This window comes from Trichogramma pretiosum, unplaced genomic scaffold (assembly GCF_000599845.2).
Source record: "Trichogramma pretiosum strain Unisexual culture from Peru unplaced genomic scaffold, Tpre_2.0 scaffold54, whole genome shotgun sequence".
Classification (NCBI taxonomy): Eukaryota; Metazoa; Arthropoda; class Insecta; order Hymenoptera; family Trichogrammatidae; genus Trichogramma; species Trichogramma pretiosum.
The window spans coordinates 188,298-202,198 of record NW_019641628.1 but is presented as its reverse complement, the minus strand read 5'-3'; the positions used below and the strand labels follow the sequence as shown (position 1 = coordinate 202,198).

Here is a 13,901-nt window from a genome sequence, read left to right as displayed (position 1 = left end):
ATATTTCTATGTTTATTCTAGCAAAAATGAATAAAACTACTCAAAATTAATATAGGCGTTCTTTTATGAGTCTAGGGACTTTTTTATGTTGTTAGCGCCATCTACTGACTCGATTCCTAACCATGTTTCGAATTATCGGTCCAAACCCGCGCGCTAACGGTTTTGTTTAAACGCAGCTCGATAAAAATACGTTACTTTTGCACTAAGTTGCGTTTGCTACTGTATAACGTTCCCTTGCTAGAAAAAAGTTTTTTACCTTGTTTGCTATAAATAAGTGTAAAGTTAATATTTTTCGACTTGAGTGGGTGCTATATTCATTTTCAGGAAGATCTTTATCATTGCAGATAATACAGATAATAAAATTATAAGTATAGGTAATTCAGTGAATTAGACAATACAGATTATATAGTTATTGCATATAAGAAATATTACCTTAGTTCATTTAGATAATATAAAATTCAGATTATTTTTGAGTCATGCTAAGACCAACAAAGAGACTTAGATTAAATCCAGATCTGAAGAATTCTATTGGAAGAAAAAGAAATATATGTTTCAAAGGCAATCAGTACACGCAAGCTCCTTCAACTGATAGGGTAATAAATGCTCGACAAAGATCTGCAGCTGAAAGTAATAATCCAAGATTAAAAGCTGCATCAAGAAGAAACATTTTACCTTTATCAGATGAGCATTTGCAAGCAGGGTCTGCTCAATTTTGCTTGGTAGACTTTTCACTTTTGCTTCCATTTTTACAAGAAAATTTAAGATGTAAATGTGGTTCTGAAGTCACCTTCAATGAGACTTGAATGCGAGGGCTTGGATTTACATTAGAGTTAGAGTGTAAAAACTGTTCTACCTCTGCATCTGTCACTTCATGCAAGATGATTGGACCAAAGAAAAATTTGTATGAATCAAACAGAAGATCCATCTTTGGCATTCGCTCTCTAGGATTAGGTTTGACCAGCCTAAAAGCATTTTGTGCTATTATGGACTTGCCTCCTCCAATAGGTGAAAAAACATATGACACAATGAAGGATTGTTTGGGTCGTGCTACTAAAAAAGTTGCAAAGGAATCAATGCGCTCTGCTGTTGAGAAAGAAATTCAACTGACTAAACACAGAGAACTAACTGCAGTCTCTGGTGATGGCACCTGGCGTACACCAGGCTTCCATTCTCACCAAGGTGCTGCAACGGTTATTGGATTAAATACTGGGAAGGTATTAGATGTTGCCACAAAAAATAATTTTTGTAAAGCTTGCAGCTTGTGGGAAAATAAAGATAAAGAGACTGGTGCATATGATGATTGGATTGAACAACATAAGCCATTTTGTGAAGCTAATCACACAGGCAGTTCTTGCAGTATGGAAGTAGATTGTATTTCAGATATTTTCAAGAGATCAGTTAGAAAATATAAAGTAATCTACAAAAACTACATTGGCGATGGAGATGCCAAAGTTTATAAGAGAATATGTGAAGATGAGCCATATGGAGAAGATTTTCAAATTGAGAAGAAGGAAGATATCAACCATGTAGGCAAGAGGATGGGAAAACGCCTACGTGATAAGAAGAAAGAGCTGAGCAGAACTCACCTGAGCGATGGCAAAACTATTGGTGGAAAAGGTAGACTTACTGGTGCAGCTATTAATATGCTGTCCAAGTATTACGGCAAAGCAGTCAGAGATAGTTCCACGGTCCAAGAGATGTACAATGCTATATAAGCTACTTGGAAACACAAAAGATCCAGTGACCGAGAGCCTCAGCATGATCTCTGTCCCATTGGTCAAAATTCATGGTGTCAATGGCAATAAGCCAAAGCAAACGGCATTTTGAAGTCCTTCAAGCATACAAACTCACTTCCACCAGCAGTTATGGATGCCATAAAAAGTATCTACACTGATTTGAGTAAAGAGGATCTTCTACACAAATGTGTTGGACAATTCACCCAAAATCCAATATGTACCTAAAAAACTATGGAGTGGCAACACAGTTTTTAATATTGGAACATACTTTGCAGTATCGACCTTTAATGATGGCAAGTCTGGTCTTATCAAGATGATGAGGGAGTATGATACTACTCCAGTACTGTACGCCATTCGGTTCAGTCAAGAAGAAGATAAGAAAAGAATAGAGAAAAGCATTAGAAAAACTGTGTTGGCCTCCCAAGAAGTCAGAAGATCTAACCGCAAGAGGAAATTTCATGAAAATGATGACAGTTATGTACCAGGAGGCCACTGAATTTCACTTCTCACTACACTACATAACTGTATGGTAATTCACTTATCATTTCATCATTTTTCTATTCTTCTATTTTCTATTCTTTTATTGAACTGCATCTATAAATATTTTAGTCATTCTGTGCTGAGAATTACAAATAAGCCTGAAAACAATTAATATTTGACGCGCTTCGAATTACCAATAAAGTAAGTCAAAAGCAGTGTGCGAATTACAAAAATCATAGACCATTTTGCATTTTTAAGATTTGAGGGCTAACAGGGGGCTTAATTATTTTTCATTTTTCAATTACAGTACTAGGCTGTAAAAGTGAAAAAAAATGTTTTTTTTTAAGAACACACATGATAACTCTTTTCAAAACCCTATTTGAAAGTATTTTGTCCAGTTAGATATTTAGAAACAGTTAAGTACAATAATAATGAGGGTGTTGACCCTCAACGCAAGTTATACGCATATCTAAGCTACCTGTCGTAGAAATACAAGAGCAAGCATTAATCGATGGTAGCCCATGTGGTTTGTAGCTTCCCCTACTCAATCGACGCACTCGACGCGCGTGCACCGAAAGTCTTTCTCGTCGCATCCCACTTCGCGAGAAAGACAAGAGAAGGAGGCGAGCTCCGAGAGCTACCCCCGCTTGTGACCCAAAGGCGCGAGTATAAAGGCGAGTCACAAGGCCAACGTATTCATAACACTTAATTATTACTCTACTATTACATCAGTAATTGATTTATTCACACTTTTACCTAAAAGTTCACTATCACGACACTTAGTCGAATTTCGAACGTACAGTTGAGATTCCTTTGTGCTGTGTCATTCAAAGCCCAGTTATTGTGACTTTACGATCTACTATTTTTACGTTGTTACCGGCAAACCCCGCTTTTAGGCAAAAGTGTCTTTTGCCTAGGCAAAAACAGAAATTCCCTAAGATTTTAGGACATACCCGCAAAAATATATGAACTTCCTAAATCTTAGGTATTGCCCACAATGCCTACAATTTTTTAGGCAAAACCCGCAATGCCTAAACAATTTTAGGCATTACTGCGAGCTAATAATTTTAAGTAAAAAATTAGTGTAAAGTGAAAAAATACGCATTTATATAAATACAAAAGTCCAAGCTCACTTTAAGTTAAGCTTTGTCAAACCCGTTAAATAATTAGTTATCATTTGTTACAGCAACTTGAACTATTGTGGCTCTTGGAATTGCATAAAACGTTATTTTTTCGATACATGCATATCTTTGTCTTGCAAGCGGTTTTGCAAGTGCATTTAAAAAAGCCTTGTCCTCCACTTGTAGATTGCTTATTCGCAATCGTACGCAAGGATAAAATTTTTTCGAGAGGCACATCAGATTTAGCCGAAAAATGTCACACATTTTTAAGTATAACTCAATCAATTCTCTCGTAACTTTGGCATACTTGATCGATGTTTCTTTCAAAAGCCCATCGCGCCTACCATATCTGGTAGCAATACGCGCGGCTTGAATGATATCAAAGATACGGAAGCTTGGTAGTGACATGCGTCACTACTACGATCTCACGTCGCAACAACAACCGTTGTACACGCGACTAAACTCGCTCGTCGAGCCATCGACTCGCCTAAACTAAGGCTACTTGTCCTTATGTCAAAAAGAATAAAACGGCAATAAAGGCCGGCATACACCTAAAAAGGCGTAACGATTTTATCATGCTTACTTGTCCATACGTAAAAAGCGTTCGTCGGAAAAACCCACGACAACTCGGCCTATAAGCCTATCATTTACTCCGATCGAACTCGACCTGCACGAGCTCGCCCACACTTGGACGCGTGCCTCGTTGGAACTCCGACTTTACGGCCAACAAGCCTATCGGTAGTGCGGCCACACTCACTCGTCGGTATATAGAGACCCTCGTAGTGGTGCCTTACGAAGTCGCCGGGTGTCGCTGTCGGTGGAGGCTAGACTGCGACTGACGCAGAGGCCGAGCTCCTCACATCTGCACCAGTTGATGATACTATTTTTTTCTACGAAAGCCTAAATTTAGATGCAAAGTTGCGTATCTTACGTTAGAGTGGGAAGAATGAATAAAAATTGTCCGATTTCAAAGCTGAAATTTAAAATTTAACTCAGTTTAATTATGAAGTAATTATGTTTAATTTTTTTCTCATAAGATTTATATTAAATTTTAATAATTACAAAACCATTAAATTTTTTTCAGAAACTTTATTATTACGTATAACTAGCGACTACCATATTTGTGATTTGTCACAAGTGTTAATTTACACATGTGAATCAAAAGTCTTTGAAATGAAGTTTATTTAACATGTATCTGTATTCATTTTTATCAAGTCGGTGAATTGTACAAGTCATTTTTTCAATTTGCAGTATTAGAGCATCACATCTTCGTTTTTTGATGACTATACTAAGTTTTTTTTATAATATCAATAATTCGACAACAAATTTATTCAATTTGACCATCATTTTCATTTGTTTGGCTACTTCATTCAGGAGATCTTTTTGATATATTTTATACTTTTTTAAAAATGATGTCTTCTGAAGTACAGCGCATAAGCTTAATCTATAATCTAACGTGCAATTGCATTAAAGCGCTCGATTTGAATGTTACTCAATTCAAAATAAATAACTTTTATTTCTTAATTCATATGAAACAGTAGGTAGTTGTATAAAAATGGCCTCAAAGGTTTCGAAAATTTTTTATGTAACGTTATTATAGTGGAATAATAATGAATTCATACAAATAATTTTATTCAATTTTATAATACATTTAATATTGCTAAACATATCAAACTGATGAGATCATAAAGCCTTTTTACAACAGTTTTTGCTAAAAAACCAAACAATAAATTAATATATTAATTTAAGTACATAAAATGAATGTCATATGATTTACTCATACTTAATGCTAAATTATCACTCAAATGCATTAAAGAACAATCTTTAAAAATTTCATTTATGTGTATATGTCTGATGAAATAAAGATAATAATGGAATAAAATAATAATATAAATTAATAATCACATTTGTGCCAAGACGTTTAAGCACAAAATAATGTATAATAATAATGAAGTGTCTGTTCAGGGAAAATTCATATACGAAATGCTTGTAATCTTTTAAGTTTCGTGTACAAAAATCATCTTTTCCTAGATATCTCTTGGCTTATTTGGAGTTTTGTATGCGAAAATAATAAATTTTGTATAAAAATTTCCCCTTCATAGCTAAACCCATGATAAAATTATGTAATTTTAGGCTTACAGAGATATGCAGTTGCGTTTTACAGTCGTTTTCATTGATTTTTAACATATCGAGAAAATGAGTGTAAATCAACAAATATTCTTTAGATCTCTCAATGTCGCATAAAATATTTAAAGAATAATCAGTAATCAAGTGATAGAGTTGCATATTTTACTCTTTTTGTAAGTCAAATTGGCTACACGTAATCATATTTTTATAATTATATTTATTCATAAGAGGTATTTACACAGAAGACAATAAAATTACCATTTCAAATCGCATTTCTCTTCTCTTTTGGTGAGTCATCAAAATAATATAAAATAATTATTACACTAATATCAAAGATTTGCTCTTTAAATTAAAAGTATTTTGAGTCTTACAGATGAAAAACTTATGCTGATATATTGCACATTCGACAACGATAAAATTTGCCTCTTAAGTACTCGTATAACGTTGGGAGGTTGATTAATTCATTATATTATTTCCTTATCATCTATATTCAATTTTGACCTTCATTAGGTATCTTTCCTTAGTTTTTCATTTTTATATCTATCTATACGTATATATTTAATTCATTCCAAATGTACTCATCTATCACATACATACGCTCTTTTATTTCGTACAAACTTTTTTTTATAATATAATATTTATAACTCTCGACTAAATTTTTATTTTATAATAATCGTGTACTCTGTCATTGATCTATACATTTTTTTGTTTTTTCTTTGTTTTTCTCAAGTCAAAAAATATGTGCGTTATTAATCATTTAATAAGTTTATTTTATTTTTTCATTACAAATTTTTTTGTATTCATTTATAATCAAAAACATTATTTCATGTTCATTTTGTCAAGTTCAATTATTGTACGAATAAGAAAAAGGAACTTTTAACTAATTATCTTGTACATACATAACGCACAATATTTTTCATTCATTGTGTTTCTTTCGATGAAATGAGAATGTTCGTTGATAGTTGCACATTATTTTCTAAGTGTTGTTTTACAAAATAAATGTTTCCAAATATTAATTACGTAAGATTCGATTATATTACACAATTTACAATTTTCAATTTTCTTTTTTTTTAATGAACGACTAAATTATATTGTACATTTAAATTTTGATATTACCATTATTTTATACACAAATCTATGAGAACATTAACTCTTTGAATATTTAATCAATTCATTCAAAATATTGAGCTCTTCCAAGAAGCAAGGTAGATAAAAATGTGATCCTTGTTAAATTCAACGCTTTGAAAAGAAATGTAATGGAGTCGACGAAACTACGTCAAAAGAATTTATCATTATCTCATAAGCTGATTATTGCATACAGCGTTCTTCCTCTTTTAATTTTCGATAACGTTGTCGATTTTATATTCCATGAATTTTTCCATTTTTTTTCGTTGAATAATCTATATTTATTTTTGGAAGCTCCTTGAATTCGGTCTCGAAGCTCTTAATCGCTTTCGAAATAGTTTGGTTTCATACTGTGCGCTTCACTAATTCAGATTCACTTAGATTTTTGTTCATTCCTAAACAATAGTTTTCTCGAAGTTCATAAAGACTTTATACTACTTTGCTTTAATCAGTCAGAGATTGATAAAATAGTAAGAATGAGTTTTTGGCAAAATTTTTTTGAATCAATCATAATAATAAGTAGAGTTTCATAAACAACTGTTTGTTCAATAGGCAAACAGTACAATATTGTCGAAATCAAACTATTCTGAATTGATTAATATTTTGCTTTAAAAAATACGTTGACTTGAAGTACAGTTAACGTTCATCTTCAATGATCAAATGAAAATGATTCAGATGAAGATGCCCCCAAAAATGTATTTGGCTTTAGCTTAAAATGTTGATGATGATTTACTAATTGCTACATCCTCCAATCCTCATTTCACTAAGAAAATGTTGATATTTTCAGTGGCATAAATCTTGAAATATTCAATTTTCTGTAAAAAAATAAATAAAATGTGAAAATTGCTTCCCAAAATTTATTGTGAAAAGGTTGTTTATTTTTATTTACATTTAAACTGTTGCATGAAGAGTTCCAGTTTGAGGACCTGCCGTATAGGATGTTGCATTTGAAGCTCCACTGGATGGTTGTAAGCTTAATTGTAGTTGATGCTGTTGAGCTTTTGCTCTCAAACAAGCAATACTTTCGTTTCTCAATTGCTCTGTATCTTGAACTACAAAAAATATTTGTCTATCAGATATTTTATATTCAAGTTTATGTCAATTAAGTTTATAAGTACTTCAAAAAAAAATTATAAACTTTATTCGTTATTATATTGAATAAGGTTCATTGAAAAGTGGCTCTATCTAGAAAGTTTTTTTCTGCTTGAGTCCATTACAAAATGTCGATATCCTTACAAAAACGTTTTCTCCAATCTTAGCTTTATCAAATTCTTAAAAAAAAAAGAAAGTAATAATGGCTGTGCGAGTACCCGAGTTTTCGAGTACTCGCGCTTTTTTCGAGTACTCGCAATATATTTTAGTTTTAAGTAAATAAATAATGAATTAACAGTCTCTAGACAACCTTCCTTTGTGTGTACATGATTATAAGTGTGATATTCACAGCGGATTAGATTGGAAGAAGAAAATAATTTAATAGTACCACACTTCATCACACTTATAAGCACGTACACACAAAGGGAGGGGTTTAGAGACTGTAAATTCATCATCTATTTATTTAAAACTTAAATATATTGCGAGTACTCTAAAAACTCGATTACTCGAAAAAATTCGAGTACCCGAAAAAACTCGAGTACTCAAAAAATCGAGTAATTGACTCGAACTCGAGGAAAAAACTCGAACTCGACGAGTCGAGTTTTTTCGAGTACTCACACAGCCCTAATCATTTCATTAAAGACGTTGGGGATCTTTGCGTTAAGATGGGCCACGAAGTTGAAACTTCGGAAATTGATAGTTGAAACCCCTTATAATTTTTTCCCGAAATTTCAGCTTCGTTTGTCGAGTTAAATTTTGTAAATTTTAATTTCAAAAGTAAAGTACACTTTTTAAAATGGCTATAATAGAAGCGCGCAACATATTTCACACGATTTTAAGTATAACTTGTGATAAAGATGGAAGATCATGACCAAATTTCACGTAATTAAAGATGAAGTTATTACCTTTCAAATGGTATCAGTTATATTGTGTATTCATGAGTTTATTTCAAAGTAATTTTATAAAAATAAAAAATTTCCTGTTTGCTCTACATTCAATCTAACTCGAGAGGTTAGCAGCAGACAAAAATACGCGTGATAGCATGCGTAATGGCTCTGAGCCTATGTTACCACCGACCCACCTAGTCAAATCAAGTATCTACCTTCCGCTGTTTCTTGATAGTTTCTGATTTGAACTCGGTTGCGTCCCCAACGTCTTTAATGCCGAAAAAATGTTTGATTTCTACCAGAGATCGGGCTGTACTTTTTTCTACAACAACTCTAATTTTTTTCACAAAATTTAATGTATATTTCTTCAGCTTTCGAATGGCGCATTTGGTTTTAGAAAAGCTGATTCTTTTGTTCAGTATGGATTGAAAAACGAGTATAAACTGTAAATTTAGGAAGTTGTTCTTACTTTTACTCAACGCGTGTCACATCGCGATGACGAGCGCACGGCGGCTTACCTGATGTTCTTTACAGTAGTTAAGGGGAGTCATACATAATTCCATTTCCTTCGGCACTTTTATCATATAAATCACAGTTTAATGTCAATCTACATTTTCACCACAAAAATCAGCCCATAAAGGGTACTTTTCTGAAGATTTTGCTCCTTAACAGAAAGTAGCACCTATAAAACTCTGATCTGAACCTTGCGCACAGTGCCAAAGTGCTAAAACAGCAAAAATAAGCTATTTTTTAGATGCAAAGGCCTATTCAACAACTTTTTCCGCATTTTTTAGGGCTCAAAGTTGTCAGTGTTGAAAATATAGATTACCATTAAACTATGATTTATATGACAAAAATGTCAAAGAGGAATGAATTGGTGTATGACTCCCTTTAAATAATATCGAAAGTTCTTTGAAAACTCACATATAGATGTAAAAAAACTTCAGTTTTAGATTGAGATTATTTAGAAGAATCTTAAGAATATCATATTTTAATACATTTCAACTCTTTTTTCGTTAGCTAAATATTGAGTCGATAAGAAATGTCGATACAAATAGATATCGGAGTTTTGCATCGGACATCGGAGTTTTGCATATTTTCTCAACGGGGAGTGCTTTGATCAATTTCTTTATTTTCTTTTAATGCACATTCAATGTGAATAAGTCTCGCTTAAAGTAAAATTTTCCAATGTACAATTTCAAATAGTAAGATGAAAAATGAATGATTTATACCTGATGAAGAAGTGGGACCCATGCCATCTTGACTCTCTTGACCACTTTCTGAGCTAGTCGGTCCACCAGGATGATGATTATGTGGTGGTGAATTTGAACCACCAGGATTTTCGGTGCCACTTTCATCACCAGATTTCAAATGCTCAGCAGCTTCGAGTGACTTTCGGTGCATCCCTAAGGAGCCACAGTCAAGTGAATCGCGTCGATTATTTTCGTTTTGAAAGCCACTTGTCTTAGAGGATTGCGCTGATACAGACAAACATAAAAATATTGATCGCAAATTACTTTACTTTTTTTCTTTTATTGGTGGCTTACAGCTAGCCACAAAATTTCAAAATCTTTCTCTCTTGCAGTAATAATTAGAATGGCAAATGTAATGAGTTTTATATTATTTATAGATTATTTCAATTTCCTTTATAATTTGTTGGTTACACAATTTTTGACACTACATTTTTGTAAGATTTGTAAAAATGCAAATTTCAAAGTTTTTTTTGGATTACTAAAGATTAATTGGTAAATCGTTGTCTTTTTTTCATCGAAATCCTCAAGACGTTTAAGACGTTAAACATTGACAAGTAACTAAATGAACAATTTAAATGACAATAAAAAAAACTATAAACATATGTAGTGAAGGATTGCATATACATTACAAGGAAATATTTGATTTTTTTTACGTGACACAACAAATAAACACAATTATAACAAAACATTAATGTCTATAAGTAGTTGGTTGAAAAAAATTGTCATATACCGTTTTGAATAAAAACAATTACTGTTTTTAAGAACAATTAAGCGATATAATCAAGCACATATAAGATTTCAAATTAAAAAGAAAACGTTTCATCAACAAATCTTTTGTCCAAAAAAACTTGCATTATAATTATGGTAGTACAATATGAAATTGAATAAAATAAAATAATAAAATAATTAACTTTGTGTTGATATTGCAAGATTTAAAATAAATAATATGAAAACTTGATAATTACCTAGTAGCCACGGTGCTACCGACTCATTTTCCTTAGCACTTTTAAGAATGGTTTCGGGTAATGGTAGCGAGTGTCTCACCATTGCTCCATAAAGACCGTATTCCGCCATTATGGTACTTCGTCCCCAGCATTTTTCGGTTTTGCGCCATTTTGCTCGACGATTTTGAAACCAAACCTGTAACATTGAGACGAAATAGCTTTAAATTCTGAGATCTCCCAGAGTCAATTGTTTGAAAAACTGAAGTACCAATTTTTGAAATATATTTTTTTTTTGGCACAGGTATTTGAGGTGAATCAGCTTGTAAAGTGACGAAAATAGCATCGTTACAAAACCACCATTATAACCCAATTAAGGTGTAGCATAGAAGCCGCAAATTCATATGTATATGTAAACTCGCCCAAGAAACGAGGGTTCGTTATCCTATTTTCTTTTAGCTCGAGTGCGTCTAGTTAGTAATGGCTCTGAAAATAGTCGCTAATGATCATCCCTCTGCAGTGCACTGATCAGGGGAACAGTGAACAGCAAATACGTATATAAACTTATTCCCAAACAGCGGACTCAAACGCTTGGATTCTGTGTGCGGTCGCGTGCCGCTCTTCTTTATTCGTTCTATCTTTTCGCTCGGTACGCAAACCTATGAGGAACGCAATGTACGATATCTAATACATATTTACTTTCCGTTTGCACACTGCCGTATCAATTTTAACGATTGTTTGATGTATCGCTGAATTGGACCAAAATAATGACGTCTTTATTCATACATAAAAGAATCTCGCAAAATATTGGATTTAACGTGCCGATCAAACATTGAACCTCATATTCTATACATTCTGCTTAAACGAGGCACAAAAAGATTCCAAAGGAAAAAAATTGTTTTGGGGTAGTTCGATTTTCAATCAATTGCAAAATTCAAATGGCACAGCTGTAAACGGAAATCTAAATACGTTAAATCTTTCTTGCAGCCTCGACTTCATTCGTATAGATTAATGTAATGCAAAATCACATATCAAAGCAAACTTTCTCACAGTTTTTTGTGTACGATAAGTAACCCACAGATTGTTGTATTTCTTAATAATTTGCTTCAGTTAAGTAATAAGTTTATTGGAACCAGTTTTATTATTTCACCTGATTATGAAGAAATGAAAGTTGTTATTATATAAATTGTATAATTCCAATAATCAATTTTAAAAGCGACAATAATTATGATTCATATACCTTCAACGAGCTGTCAACGGGTACGTTAATTGATGAAATAATATACGTAATGGCTTGTATTTTGAGTGCGTGAATGACAATTTTATAGCCAAAGTCGCATCACAAAATCATTAACATGCAATTAAGAGAAACAATTATTGAATTGTACAAGCTGAAAATTCAAATCGATTTTTAAAAATTTTTTAAAATAATTCCTCTTTAACTTTTTTCAACATGCGCGAAAGCTAATCACAGTTATGAAAAGAACACGTTTCAATGAAATTTAGATGTAACGTTATTGTGTTCTGTAACAGTTTTACAAAAATATGCAATTTAAATATATAATTAGTTTTAATTAATATAAGTTTTGGGTTTTTGATAAACGCACGTATGACGCAAAGATATAATCTACGTGGACGTACTAATTTGTCCGGAGACATTTTTTGCGGATAAGATGTGTAAAAGTTTGTATAAAAGGCAATAAAAAATTTTCTACTGACTTCGTATATATGATAAACTGAGAAGTAATTAAAAATATTATGAACCATACAAATGTTTTCTGACGCACTATACTGTGCAACCGTGTCGACTATCACTCACTAACTGATTAAAACTGAATAGCAACGATTTCTTGTACCTCTCCAAGCTTACTTAAAAATTCCCAGCATAATTCTCTCATTTTCAATCTTAGTAAAAAAATTTATTTTTTGACGCTTTTTACTACACACAAATTCTACGTAAGTAGCTAGCAGTACACATGCATATACACACATATTTGTTGAAAATTCAATGTAGTTTACGAATATAAAAACCAAATTTTACTACGACAACTGGTTCAAACCCTCACTTTTGGGCCTGTCACAAAGCTTCCTTTAGTAGGTAGCAAAGAATTAAGATCTTCTCTTGTCAGCATGGAGTATCCCTCGAATCAACATATGGGTTTTTTGTTTGGCAAATCTTCTTCTTCCTTCGTTCAGTACAGAAGCCATTTCACTCACCCCTCTCGTCTCGCAACACGCACAAGCATACACTCTAACGCAAGCTCCAACAGGCAGCCTACCAGGCAGGCAGTACGCGAGTACACGTTTTATTTGCATGTCCGCTATAATGTTTAACCGGCCATGCGCAGAAGGAACTCGCTCGCTAACGCAGCATCATCGATCAGTTCTTCTGACGCTACTGCCGCGGCTGCTACCGTTATAACTGCCAACACCACTATATAAACACATTCGAAGACAAAAGAAAAATTCTCTTTGGGCATGCTACTCCTACTGTAGCGCCTTGAATTCATAGAAAAAGTAACATCTGCACGTTTGTGAAGGAGTTAACGCATGTAATGCTCAAATCGAAGAAAGTATAGAATTTGGAATGAGCTCGGGGAGAAACTGGGTATTAGGAAACAGGAGGATGGTTAAGGCGAAACTTGAGCAATTCATGAATCTCGACAAGCTCTACCAGATAACAACAGCGTAGGCGGCTCGACAATTACCAATCGGCGGTGTGGGATATACTACGAAGAGAGACTTGAGAACAATGGCGCCAAAGTCGATTCGTTGCCGAAGAAACGACTCTGAAAGAGAGAGAGAGAGAGAGGAAAAGAGAAGACGGGTGGAGTAATTATGTCTGGATGAAAAGATGCTTCTATGCTTCTTCTTCTTTGGCTACTTCTCCCTTCAGAGGGATGTGCAAGTAAAAGGGAGAGGTAGCTCGTTTACTCAGGGGTTATATCTTTATTTGTCAACGCAGCATTCAGTCTAATGGATATTTATGGATTAATCTCTCACTTACTCTTTGCCTACAGGTCTCACATTTTTCACTTAACAAATGTTTTGATTTGAAGTTTTTTAGGATAAATACGATGTCTTAGATAAATCATTGGTGTGTTTTTAAGAAGTAATTAGTATACTAAATTAAAAAAAT

At 33.2% G+C, this 13,901-nt stretch overlaps 1 protein-coding gene across 3 annotated transcripts in view; it reads right to left on the bottom strand.

Moving 5' to 3' along the window:
* Positions 1-6,642: 6,642 nt before the first annotated feature.
* Positions 6,643-13,901, bottom strand: part of LOC106655911 (visual system homeobox 2-like) — a 58,123-nt gene continuing 50,864 nt past the window's right edge. For 2 of the 3 annotated variants that reach the window (XM_023459062.1, XM_023459064.1), the window contains 4 exons: positions 10,787-10,961; positions 9,801-10,046; positions 7,479-7,641; positions 6,643-7,404 (listed from right to left, as the gene is read on the bottom strand). In XM_023459062.1, the coding sequence (XP_023314830.1) occupies positions 7,481-7,641; positions 9,801-10,046; positions 10,787-10,961 (582 nt within the window). In that variant the 3' untranslated portion in view covers positions 6,643-7,404; positions 7,479-7,480. The remainder of the gene's footprint in view (positions 7,405-7,478; positions 7,642-9,800; positions 10,047-10,786; positions 10,962-13,901) is intronic. The other variant, XM_014376512.2, reaches the window with a different exon arrangement.